The sequence below is a fragment of the Crotalus tigris genome, unplaced genomic scaffold, assembly GCF_016545835.1.
Source record: "Crotalus tigris isolate CLP2741 ecotype Arizona unplaced genomic scaffold, ASM1654583v1 scf7180000017614.5298720, whole genome shotgun sequence".
Taxonomy (NCBI): Eukaryota; Metazoa; Chordata; class Lepidosauria; order Squamata; family Viperidae; genus Crotalus; species Crotalus tigris.
Window position 1 is genome coordinate 4,293,734 of NW_024096513.1, and position 13,490 is coordinate 4,307,223.

Below are 13,490 nucleotides of genomic sequence, written 5' to 3' on the forward strand. Positions count from 1 at the left end.
TTTGACAACACCCGCCTGACCTTGTCAATTCCTGTGTTTTCTGAGTTGGACTCGAATACAACGCCCCTTTTTAAGTAGGTTTCATCAGCGAGATGGGTAAAGTTGGTGCATCTCCTGAAGGTTTGCCCTACAACCCGCATCTTCCCCAACCGCCAAGAGCGGCCATGCCTGCTTCATTTCTTTGAACATCTCCGCACTCACCAAAACAAGAGCCGTGGAGAGGATCGGGCTTGGGGTGCTCCACCTATAGGATTAGTACTAGGAATGTCTGGAGATCTTCTCTCTCTCCCTCTCTCTCAAGAACGCTCAAATCACAGCAGCTCTAAACGTGGAGATGTTCCTGCTAAGCTTTTTCTGGGTGACTAAGAGAAGGTGGGGAGAAACTCCATTAGAGATTAATTATCAAGGAGAAAGCGCAGGCAGACGTATCCTGACCTTTCATTTGCTCTGGAAAAGAAGGCTGTGTGAATTGACCAGGGGTATCAGATGGGAAGAGGACAGCATCCTCATTCAGGAAAGAGGAGGCCAGAGCTGTGTCTCCAAGATAGTTTTGTGTGCCAAAACAACTGCGTGCATCCTTTTTGTCTTGCCCACCATCCATTTCCAGCTGTTGTTGGAGGCCTCTCAGCCCAGGAGTTGAATGGCAGGGCAAGGCTGCGAGAAAGAGACCTTTTGTTGCACGGATCCTCTGGACCACAGAGATAACGTGGTGTCAGAAGCTTCATCTTTCTGACCACAATAGCAAAGGAACCAATCCAGACAGCAGGGCAGAATGTTGCTGGATCAGACGTGATTCTGCAACATAAAGTGCACGGCCAACGATGCCAGAAAAGAAGATTTGGACTCGTGCTTGTGGCTGGAAAAGGAAGTTGGACTGGAAAGGAGGTCATGGCTTAGGATGGGGCTGGGGTATGTGTGTGTGTGTTATATCTACCCTGAACTGCACAAAGCACAATTCAAAGATAGAAGAATACAGAAGTGCTCATAATGGAACAATGGATTGTGGCAGAGCGAACAGAAAAAGCAAAATGTTTGCTTGTTTGACTAAGGAGTGAACAACAGTTACTTTTAGAGACAACTGGAAACCCTTTATGGACTTTTTCTGCTGAAACTGGACAAAAAAGAATTGGCGACTTTGGGATTTATTGATGAAAACGTTTGTTTATGGGGGGGGGAAAGAACCATGATGCACAATTTTGTAACAGTTGTAAAGAAGATTGGAAGTCACTTCTTTAGTTATCTTTCTTTTTCTTTGGTTATTGCCCCTTGTTCTTTTGTTCTTTTATATCTTTCTTTTTTTCTACTTTCTTTTTTATGTTTCCATAGCTTTCTAAATCTTACGTAAAATGTTCTCTTAATATTTTTTTTTTTTAAGAAAAAAGAAGAAGAAGAAGCAAACTGCTAACTCAGAATCTCAGCTACGTTTGGAGGAAGGCAGGGGGTCAGGAAGACTTCCAAGGATTTTTTAGAAATTTACTTGCTCAGCAGTAGAACAGTACGCTTTGCAATTATTCTTGCAAATGCTTGGAAAGGTTGTCAAAAAAAAAAACAACCCAGTTTTTTTTTTTAATTTGTGATGGTCGTGTGATATCTCCTTGATGATTTTTTTTGCAAAGATAAATTTCTTCACTAAGCAAAGAATTGAACGCTCTCCGGAGTTAAGTTTATTAAACTTTGTTACAGGACCAAACTATACACTTAAAAATAAAGACCTTATTATCTCTTGAATTTTTCGCAGCAGCCAAAACAATAATTATGCAACATTGGAAAACTCCAGATAATGATTGAGTTGTGGATTAGCAATGCCTCTTCAATTGCCACATTAGAAAAAAAAAATCTCAGATAAAGTAATGAGATTTCGGGAACGAAAAATTAGGAGGAGGAAGGTCCGTTGGATACGCCTTGAGTTATTTATAAAAATAATAAAGTTGGGTAGAAAGAAAGAAATAATAAATAAAACCCCACAGTTTTATTCAATTTTATTGGATTTTATGATTTACCTTAACAGCAATAGATTATGTTTTAGTGTATTTTTTTATTTATGGCACATTTTTATATGTATAGTACCTGTCCTTTTATTCTCATTGTAATAGATCTTTTTATTCTACTGCCCTGAAGAAAAGTCCGAAGCCATCACTTTTTTTTCCTCTTTCCTTCTTGCACTGCTTTCTTTCTTCCGTGATGGCGAACCTATGGCACGGGTGCCAGAGGCGGCACTCAGAGCCCTCTCTGTGGGCACGCACACCTTTGCACTAGTCCTAGGCCTTCAGCTGGGTTTTATAAAACCTTTTCGCTTTAGGCCTCCGCCGCCGTGTGCAGAAACGTATTCAAACATTCCTTGGCTTCTAGCATTGGTCACATTCTTTAAGCAGGAAGGCGGGAGGAAAAGAAAAAGAAAAAAATCCAGGATATTTCTTTTTTACTCACCTGGATCAAATTTGCTGCAGGTGTCCTTCTCTTCTCAAAATGCTTTTGTCGATGTTGCTCTTGGACTTTGAGAGCAAACCCTGAGCCTAGAATTCCCTGTGTGAAAAGACAAACAGCATCAGGACCCTTCCAGAACAGCACTTAAGTTCCAACTAAAAGGAAGGTCTAAGAAATTGGAGAAGTTGTACTATTTGTTGAGGAAAAAGCCAACTATCTAGGATGGGGAGAGACCAAAATGCCTTTTTAATGCCGCAACCCCCAACCGGTCATAAGTCGAGGACTACTCAACCGGTCATAAGTCGAGGACTATTCAACTGGTGCAGCATCGTTTGCAGAATGGGACTTTTGGCAGGCTTAGCAGGGCAGAGACAGCCTGGACAATTCCTATTGGGTTTTGAAAGCCAATAGAATTAGACTCTATTCAAGAGAGTCTATTCTACTGGCTTTCAAAAGCCAATAGAATAAAAGGGAGTAGCACAGCTAAGGAAAAGGGGAAAATAAAATGGCAGACTGCGTTGTTTGCCGACCCCCGTGAAATGGTCATTTGACCCCAAATGGGGTCCCAACCCACAGGCTGAGAACCACTGGTCTAAACCAAAGAAAGTCCCAATATTTCAGCATCTTCTCAGTGGCTTAAAGACCTTCCAGATAGCCAGTTCAAAGGGACAACAAGCCCACAACTGTGCAATTCTTTTTCTCCTCCTTTTTGTGAAAAAAGACAGAAACTACAGATAATTATCAGCAGCTAGCTAGCTTGGAGAGAGCCACTTTGGTACCATAATGAAGGCACCAGGCTAGAAACTGGGAGACTGTGAGTTTTAGACCTGCCTTATACACAAAACCAGTTGGGTGACCTTGGGCAAGTCACTTTCTCTCAACCCTTGGAAGGAGACAAGGGCAAACCATTTAAAAAAAAAAACCTTGCCAAGAAAATTGCAGGGACGTGTCCTGGCAATCTCCAAGAACTGGACATTATTGAGAAAACTATCTTAGGCTGATCTCAAAAAAAAAAAACTAAGTTGGGTCTAACTTGGTTACTACTTGAGTGGCAGAATTCTTGAAAACCCCAAGGATATTAAAAAGTTTTTAAAATATCCCAGAAAGAGATTAAGGAGACAGACCATTACACACATGCGTTCATGTAGTCATGCATTCTAAGAGAGTCTTTCTACTTTTCTCTGACCAGCTCAGGATTGTGTGAGTCAGATCACAGCTCATTTTTATCCCCAAACCACCTTTGTGAGTTGATTATAACTGAGACTGATGGGGTGGTGGAATTACTAACTAAAGGAGAGCCGGACATAAAGAAGCACGTCACATAGATTTGCTCCCTTGGAGGAAACATCCTAGATCGGTCTAATAATGAAGCCTTATCTACTGGTTCCCAAGGGAATGTAGCCAGTCTGACCAGATTCTTGTAATATGGGTGATCAACAATAAAGAAATTGCTTTGGCTTAATTCAGGAAATTATTCCAGTTTCTTGCACCTGACAGATGGGCCAGAAATTACCTAGTGAGATTTCGTGGTTGAATGAGAACTTGGATCTAGATGCCCATGTTCTCTGTCACAATTCACAGCCAATCTACTGCCCTGAATCTGGCCTAGGAGAATACTAGTTCCCTAAGGAGTTTGGGGTTCTTGTTTTTCCTGGGGGACTCACCGCAGGAAGGGCAAAGAAGGAGATTCCCAGCAAGGCGAAGCAGGCTGTCAGCACCCGGCCCAGCCATGTTTTTGGAACCTTGTCCCCATAGCCGATAGTGGTGAGTGTGATCTGAAATCACAGAAGGAGATGCCAGATAAATTTTATAGGAACCGTCTCCTTCAGCCTTCATTACAGGTGCAGTAGCTAAATTTGGTGTTGCTGCAATGAAAGCAAGATATAACTGGTCAAAGACATATTCATCTTTGTTTTAAATATTACCTTGGGTTCAGGACATCTTAACTAATAAATTATAGGGGATATATAGTTTTTATTTTTATTTTCTGAGGTTTACACGGGTGTTTGTATGTAGGTCTTTGGTTATTCGGGTTTTCTCCCACGTAAAATTGGAAGTGTCTTGGCGACGTTTCGACGAAGTCTCATTCGTCATCTTCAGGCTGGTGTTTTCGGCTTCGTGCTTCTAGGAGCAATTTTATTTTTATTTTATACTTATGTTTTCGATTTATCACTGAAGGTAACAACTGTATTAACACAGTAATAGAGGAGTGAGTAAATGCTATATTTTGTGATTCATTCTGCTACTTAGTAAACTATTGTATGTTTTTGTTCCTTTTAACTTTTGCTGGTCAGTGTCCAAATCAATATTATTGATTGGTTGATACCGTGACCATTTCTTTCCTGGCATCTTCCATCCCTCTAGGCCAACAGCAAAATCCACTGCTCCTGATTCTTGTCCCAATTTATTTATCTGTATAAAAAATATACCTGCATGCAATGGTGGGATTCAAATACCTTAACATCCGGTTCTCTGCGTGAATGCAGGCCTGGGCCTCTGAGGCCTAGAACGGTCTTCTGGAAGTGACATCCACGCACTTCCGTCAGGCCGTTCTAGGCCTGGGAGGCCTCCTCCAGGCCTCCGAGGTCTAGAACAGACTTCCAGAAGTGACATCAACGCACTTCCGATGGGCTGTTCTAGACCTCAGAGGCCTCCACCAGGTCTAGAATGGACTTCCGGAAGTGACAGCCACGCACTTCCACTGGGCTGTTCTAGGCCTCGGAGGCCTCCATCAGGCCTAAAACAGACTTCCAGAAGTGACATCCATGCATTTCCAATGGACCATTCTAGGCCTGAGAGACCTCCTCCAGGTCTCTGAGGCCTAGAACAGACTTCCAGAAGCAGCATGGGTTCAGCCGGTTCTCTGAACTCAACAAAATTTAGCTACTGGTTCTACCAAACCAGTGTGGACTGGCTGAATCCCACCACTGCCTCCATGGCACAGGGTTCTTGACAGAAAAAAGAAAACTATTTTACAAAGGAGATACACTGTTTCTCTTCCTATTAGGTAACGACAGTACTAGTTTCTGGTTGGGTTACAACCTTTCAGTTTACACAGTTTGTTTCCCAGTGTAGCTACCTATCATGTGTCCATATCTTGAAGATCAGCCATTCCCAACTTGATGTTCTACTGACGAGTTGGGATACCAACTTAGCATTGGAGGCATCTCCAGGAGTTCCGTTCCAACACAGCTGGAGGTCCCAAATAGGGACACAGATATCCAGTTCATACAGGGTCTCTGGATAGCCCTGAATCAATCCTATGCCAATCCTGATGTTTTGGTGGCTTTCTATTATTCATTCCCATGTCAGTTTGTTCTTAGGCTTTCAGTTCTTCCTCTTGCTTAGCAAAAACAAAACAAAACGGGGGGGGGGGAGTTTTTTTTTAAAAAAGGGGGAGGCACACTTACCGTACCCCACCACAGGGAGTCTGCATAGGTGAGAAAATCATCATTGGCATCTTTTTCCACCAGGTAAACCAGGAAAGAGGAAAAGATAAGGACAAGGAACCCAATGTACCATGCTGTGATCAGCTCCTGCCGGAATCCACCAGAGAAAAATAGTTTTCAGCAAACAAAATCAAAGAGAGAAGACAGAAACCTAACTAACGACTACCATCGCACCAAAACAGAATATATAGTTCTCCTTCTTCCAATGTTATCCAGTAGCATCACCCCGGTAAGGCAAGTTGCTCTTCCAAGCTGTGGATGGATTTGAATGTTTCTGGTCCTGTTGACCAGTTTCAACTCTCCACCAGCCTGGCCTACTGGAATAGCTAAGGAGAAGGCAAAAGCTTCATTTAGGTTCGGTCTGCATACCTGAAAGCTGAGGGGACAAGGGAGCTAATAAACCCCATTTAGTCTCTATTTTCCTACACTGTGGGAAAGCACCTGGCTTGTGCATGCATTTGCAGGTAGATAGGATGCAAGTAGAAGTGACAGGGTGATTAGACAGCTAGGCAAAGTTGAGAATCGGACATGAATGCCAATTAATGGACCCCTTTCATCCCTCATGCTAATATGGGATTGATGACACGGGGCTAAATAAAATGCCAAGAAAGGTCACTTTATCAGGAAAAAAAAAAAGCACCATCTGCCTGAATCATGGAACCTTCTCGTATTACCACAGAGACACACACCAACACCAACACACGAACACACATCTGCTGATTCCCTGGGGCATTTGAGAATTGCAAGGTTTCCCTGGCGTGATGTAATGTTACTCACTATACTTTCATCTGTCCCTTTCTAATTGCTTCCACTTTGTAGAGAATGCCACACTTACGGAGAAAGCCTTTCAGAGCTGCACAACACTTGCACAATCCCTGTTCGCTCCAGGTTTTCCAGTTGCGCTTTCTCAAGGTGCCGCAATAACTGCCTGCCCATCTTTTCTTGGTCCCAGGGCACCCCTCAATATTTTCCACCACACAGCATTGGGTTGGGGAGGGGGATAGTTGGGGAAGAGAGTTAAATTGAAAGCTGCTTTCTTAGAAGAAGGCAGGACCTTGTTAGAGGTACCTCCAGGAAATTTCAACAATTTCCTCTCAGGAACTTGGTGCTGTCTTGCAAAATCAGGACCCGGATGGAGCAAATTAAGTCACATCACTGCACAGAAAAAGCAATCTGGTTCTGAGAAGGACTACACAGTAATAGCTTTGCTCCGTCTGCCATCCGTCTGGTAAACTTGCAAGATTCGTTTTTCTCGCCATGCACGTGGATACATAACCTGAACTGGGCCGTGTTGTTTCTCTATGTCATATATTATATATGGGTATATGTATAATTATGTATTTATTTATTTATTTTTGTCATATTTACGTAGGGTACATCAGAGGTGGTGACTCTTTGAGAGCTGTAGGCAACAAAATTTCATTTTAATGTATGCCGATTAGTGAACATTCAAAGGGACAAAAAACTTTCTATTCTATTCTATTCTATTCTATTCTAATTCTATTCTATTCTATTCTATTCTGTTCTGTTCTGTTCTAATTCTGTTCTAATTCTGTTCTATTCTAATTCTATCCTATTCTTATTCTGTTCTATTCTATTCTATTCCATTCCATTCTATTCTATTCTATTCTATTCTTATTTCTATTCTATTCTAATTCTATTCTATTCTTATTCTATTCTGTTCTATTTTATTCTATTCCATTCTATTCTATTCTATTCTATTCTATTCTATTCTATTCTATTCTATTCTATTCTTATTCTGTTCTGTTCTAATTCTATTCTATTCTAATGCTGTTCTAATTCTATTCTATTCTTATTCTATTCTGTTCCATTCCATTCCATTCTTCCATTCCATTCCATTCCATTCTATTCTATTCTATTCTATTCTTATTTCTATCCTATCCTATCCTATCCTATCCTATCCTATCCTATCCTATCCTATCCTATCCTATCCTATCCTATCCTATCCTATCCTTATTCTACAAAGGTCAGCTTCTACAGCCAAGAAGAATCTGGTCCATATGCATGCAGAGGTTGAAATCTTTTTTTCTCCTGCTCTTTCATAATGTGTATTCGGTTACTTCAATTCCCTGCAATTCCCTCTCCCAAAATAGAAACAGAAGAAAAAAGCAGGTGTCTTTATTCCCATCTCTGAGAGCAGATTCCTGTGCCTTGCTTGGGCTGACCTGCCTCCAGGACTCACCTTGCTATGGGCATAGACCACTGAGCCAAGAAGCTTCCAAGTACCGCCACGGCGGTCCATGCGCACCATGCGTAAGATCTGCAGGAAGCGCATGCTGCGTAGGGCCGAGGTAGCAAAGATGTTCCCCTGGGTGCCAGCTGCAATGACGGCCAGAGAAGCAATAAAGACGATGAAATCTGAAGCACAGGAGGAGAAAGGAAAGAGAAGGCAACTTACAACCTGTGGTCTAAGCAGTAGCTTGATGGCTGCATTGCACAGACATCAGTTCCTCGGGTGCAAAGCAACGAAACCAACTTCAAAGAAGAACTAAAAGTCACCCTTGGATCAAGCACCCCTTTAGACTTGTTGTCCCCTATGGAAGTGGAGAAAAACGTGCCTTTGAATTACAGAATCAGATGAAATATATGATGTTCTCCACAATACGAGGTTGCTCTTCTGTGCCATTTGGCTATTTCTCAAATCCCTAGGGAACCTTAAAACATATATTAGCTGGGTAGACTTAAAGTGTCAGTCAAGGGTTCAAAGTCAACAGTCAAAAACAACTGTGGTCTGAAATAGCCTCTGGGTATCCAGAGAACCATGGCTAATCAGGAGAGGAAAAAATGGCAGCTAGGAGATGAAAGGCACCATCTCTATAACCATATCACAGAGTAGAGCTATCTGAGATTACATCAAGGTTTTTTGCACAACAAAAACATCCAGTCTTTTAAAATCTCGTCAATGGCTGGGTAGAAATAATTAAGCCTTTTCTTAACGATTATGCACCTAACTATCAGAAGGACAAGCCCAGGTTTGTCCCAGGCTTGAGAAGAAGATCATTCACTTGATCTTAGGGGACCAGGTGTGTTTCTGGCATCCAGACTTTTCTGATGACCACAACAATGGGCCGAAGGTGTCTTCCCAACTTGGCCCCAAGAATATCCCACTACCAGTCCTGTCCCACCTACTTTCTCTGATTTAAAGAGAACGTGGTATTTCATCCTGGTAACCTAGTCAATTCTCCTTCAAGCACATCTTCCTGGAAGATTCATGGATAAGCTATGTCAGTGTTTTGGTGACAGTTCAGAAGTGGTTTTCCATTGCTGTCTTCCAGCAAGTTTTCCTCAACATCTTTGCCTAGCCTTCAGCCCTAATATTCCCTGGTCCTGTCCTAGCCAAGTCCTAAATAGATCCAACCCCATTTAGTTCCTATGCAGACCAATTTGCCCAAGTGCTTTCATCTGTTACTCAGATGGAAAAAGGGAACCCTTGTCAGATGCCTGCTTGAGGTTATATAAATTCCATGAACTACATAGTTCAGATGACTTTGAGTGAGGGAGAATTAAGTGATATAGCTTATATATCTGGTGAGCAGACAAGAAAGTCTGCAGATGGGCTTTCTTGGTGTTGCTGAATTTAAACACAAGCAACTTTTTCAAATGACTGGAATTGAAATCTTACAAACTTTGAAGTCATCAGTCTAGAGGTCATCTCATGTACCTGGAAGTCATCATGCTAATTATCTAAACACCAAGCTGTAGTCTCTGTTTAGGGGTTGTGTTTATCAATATATGGTTCAATGCATTGAACGTATCCAGAAAATAGGACAACTCCATGTGTTGTGTGAATGTAACCAATATAAATCTACAACTACAAATGATAGATGTCACAGCTGTCTGGAGTACAGGATAATGGAACTTTTCCCATTCTTGTTCCTCCTCTTCCCCCCAATAATGATGGGGCACAACAAGAATCCTTCTGACACGCCTCCCCATCCCCATCAGGTGCTTACCGATGACACAAAAAGGTTTGCGGGCAAACCGGAAGCGACCTTGCCATCCTCGATAACGACAGCAGCAGCCTGCCGACCAGATACGGACAATGTATTCCACTCCAAAAACAACAATCATGACAAATTCCTACAAGGAGAAAAGAAGGGCAGAAAAATCCAACATGAGGTTTTATGCACGGAGGGCGAGCAGAAAGAGTGGTCACAAAAACCCCAATTTACTTGAAGGACTTTAGAACAAGAACTGTGCAGCAGGAACAGCATGTAGATAGATAGATAGATAGATAGATAGATAGATAGATAGATAGATAGATAGATAGATAGATAGATAGATAGATAGATAGATAGATAGACAGACGATGATGGATGATGGATGGATGGATGGATGGACAGACGGTCAGACAGACAGACAGACAGACAGACAGACAGACAGACAGACAGACAGACAGACAGACAGATAGATAGATAGATAGATAGATGATGGATAATGGTTGGATGGATGGATGGATGGATGGATGGACGGACAGACAGACAGACAGATAAATAAAAGATGGATGATGGATGGATGATAGATAGATAGATAGATAGATAGAAGATGGATGATGGATGGATGGATAGATAGATAGATAGATAGATAGATAGATAGATAGATAGATAGATAGATAGATAGATAGATAGATAGATAGATAGATCTGTGGGAGAGATAGATAGATGGTAGATAGTTTCTTCAATCGGCAGTATACTTTAATATATATAAAAAATATTACTAAGAGATTATTTGCAAGAATTCTGGAACAAAGAACTGGACTGTCCCGTATTAACAAACCAGTGGCAAATATTGTTATAGAATGTTCAGAATGTTTCTTATGATCATAAGAGAATAATTCAAACAAAAGGTTTTTTGTCCCCCACATTATCCTCATGAGAACTTTTTAAAGGCCTGGCTGTCGACCTGTTGGCCCTTTGAGGCAGTCCGGACAAGAAGCACCACAAAGATCCCTAGCCCTATCTTTATTGCAGAGTTGCAACAAGAGACTGAACACATTTCTCTCATCCTTTCCTTTTACTCTCTCTGGAAAAATAGAGAGAGTCCCTTCTAAAAAGCTTCCGGTGCCCTCCCTCCTTCTGTGGACTAAGATACATTACACATGCAAGTTGTCCAGTCTGTGACTCTTTCTCCCACTGCGCAACCTCCTCATTACTGAAAGTGTAAAATGGCTGACAGAAGACTTACTCCTAGGAGATGGGTCTATCCCAACATTGCCCTGTTTCGATTCAAAATCCATCAGTGAGTTCAGCTGGTCAAAAAAAGATCAATACCTTTAAAGATGTGGGCATACTTTCAAATTGTGAGGGGAAGACTTATGGATGTATCACTGTATGAAGACTTGAGCATTTAATTGGGGGCAACAATGGGCTTATTGTTCAATGTCGGGATGACAGCGTGAGCTCAGATTTAATATCCAGGATGGCTAATAACAGGGTCACTTTTTGCTTACAAACTGACTCTGCATTGATGTAGCACAAAGACGAATCAATATTGTTCGGTGTGCTCAAGGTTTTGTCTTGAAACATTAGGCAGAATAATTTCCCATACCCAACATTATGTTTTTGCTGTTTTCTTTTTAACTTTTCTCCTCGTCCCTCCACCTCTTCGTCCCTTTCTTTTCCTTTTGGAAATATTTTCTGCATTTTAAAGGTGGCAAATAAAACGAACTAAAAAGATAAAGGGGAAAGATATTCTACCTTTGAATATTAAAGGCTAGGTCGAATAAACCACAAGGACAACCTGTGAATTTCACAACTCATTTGCCCGTTTCCAAAGACATTCAGCAATCTGAATTTCCACTGACTTGGAAAAACTTGTCACAGGAAAGGTCAGATAAAATTCTGTTCTTCTTGTCAAGGAACTCTTTTCCTTTCTCTTCTTCTTTTTTATAGTTGCAACCGTGGTGTTAATGACCCAGCATTTTGACCGGACCGCATAGAGGCCACAATCAGAAATGAAGACTCCAAAAGGGCAGGATAGCATAAGGAACTGTTTGCTAAATATAAATGTGCTCATTGCAACCCCATTGATCCTCTCCACACAAAGGCAGGACCTCAGCAAAGACATCTATGGAACAAAGGGTGGCATTTCATGTTGCTGCTATAAATTCACTTTTGAACAGACATTTTGGGGACACGTCAGGAGAAAACCTGGCATGCAAAGCCTGCCTTGGGTGCCACGTTCCCTGGGGAACAATAATTCCTGACGTGGCCTTTTCAGAAGTTGCCTGGGGCTAATACCAACTGGTCGGCCGATTATGAGGTTTTGCCTTGCCTTGAATCCCTGGGAAATTACTCAGGTAAACTGCTCGGGGTAAATGGGAGGCTACAAAGGATGGATAATTCAGGTCCGATGAGACAAAAAGTGACCATTTAAGGTGGGGAAGAGAACATTGGAGAGAAGTGGGGTGGTGGGAACAGGAGAAGGCAACAGAGTTGAAGGAGAATCCACCACACCTGAGGGATCAACTCTCTTGTTCCTGAGTTCTCTTTCTTATCTGGTTAGCTAATACAGTCTGTGTTTAAGGATGATGGGGGGTGGATTCTAAATGAGGGTCAATCAATCAATCAATCCTTTTGATGACAGCGTTAAATTGATGCGCTAAATCCAGAAACTGATTCTGCAATCTTCCATCTCTCGGGCTAGTCTGGCATCTTTTTTAAAATCTCTTAACGTGTTTCTATTTATTCCTCAGTTTTTTATCACAGGTTAACACTACGATTTGATTATTACCATATTTGATTCTTTCTGTATGTGCATCATCTGATTATTTTGAACAGCAGATGCTTCTTATTGTTTTTATTCTTAATGGCGCCATCTTCCCAGCCCTACCTGAAGCTGCATTCAAAGTAAGGGCTCCACCAGCGGCTTTTCTCCTGGATGGCGGGCTCTGGCACAAATGTCCATCATTCCTGGTCCAATGGGAAAAGCAAAAAACTGGGCCTGCAGTCTTGCCCCCCAACTGGTCTCGCCACATCCCTCTTTGCATGAATCAGAAAAGGCCTGTTTTCCTGCAGTGTCAGCTGTGGCCTCCTTGTCACCTCCCTCTCTATTTTTGTACAAACAGGTACCTATTTTGCTTACTATGGGAAAGTCACACGGACCTTCTTAATTTAGTTTTCATCTCAGTTAGAAGAAAACCAGCGTCAGCTCTTTTTGAGAGTTTGGGGGAAAGTTGCTAAAAAAGAGAGATATCTTTCTTTCTGAGATTTGCCTTCCTCCTTTTTTCCTTCCTTCCTTCCTTCCTTCCCTTCCTTCCTTCCTTCCTTTCTTCCCTCCCTCCTTCCTTCTTTCCTTCCTTCCTTCTTTCTTTTCTTCCTTCCTTCCTTCCTTCATTTCCTTTCTTCCCTCCCTCCTTCCTTCCTTCTTTCCTTCCTTCCTTTCTTCCCTCCCTCCCTCCTTCCTTATTTCCCTCCTTCCTTCTTTCCTTCCTTCTTTCCTTTCTTCCTTCCTTCCTTCCTTCCTTCATTTCCTTTCTTCCCTCCCTCCTTCCTTCCTTCCTTCTTTCCTTCCTTCCTTCCTTCCTTCCAACTGTCACTTGTTTTTTTTTCCCTATGCAGATGAAAACAAGCAAGTTGTGCTGATGGCTGAAACGTT

General features: G+C 41.9%; 1 protein-coding gene across 1 annotated transcript in view; it reads right to left on the bottom strand.

Annotated features, from left to right (window-relative positions):
• KCNQ4 (potassium voltage-gated channel subfamily Q member 4) overlaps positions 1 to 13,490 on the bottom strand; it is an 89,231-nt gene that overhangs the window by 24,437 nt on the left and 51,304 nt on the right. The window contains exons 3-7 of the mRNA XM_039329784.1: positions 9,848 to 9,974; positions 8,077 to 8,252; positions 5,835 to 5,960; positions 4,089 to 4,199; positions 2,428 to 2,523 (exon numbers count right to left, since the gene is read on the bottom strand). Of these exons, the coding sequence (XP_039185718.1) occupies positions 2,428 to 2,523; positions 4,089 to 4,199; positions 5,835 to 5,960; positions 8,077 to 8,252; positions 9,848 to 9,974 (636 nt within the window). The remainder of the gene's footprint in view (positions 1 to 2,427; positions 2,524 to 4,088; positions 4,200 to 5,834; positions 5,961 to 8,076; positions 8,253 to 9,847; positions 9,975 to 13,490) is intronic.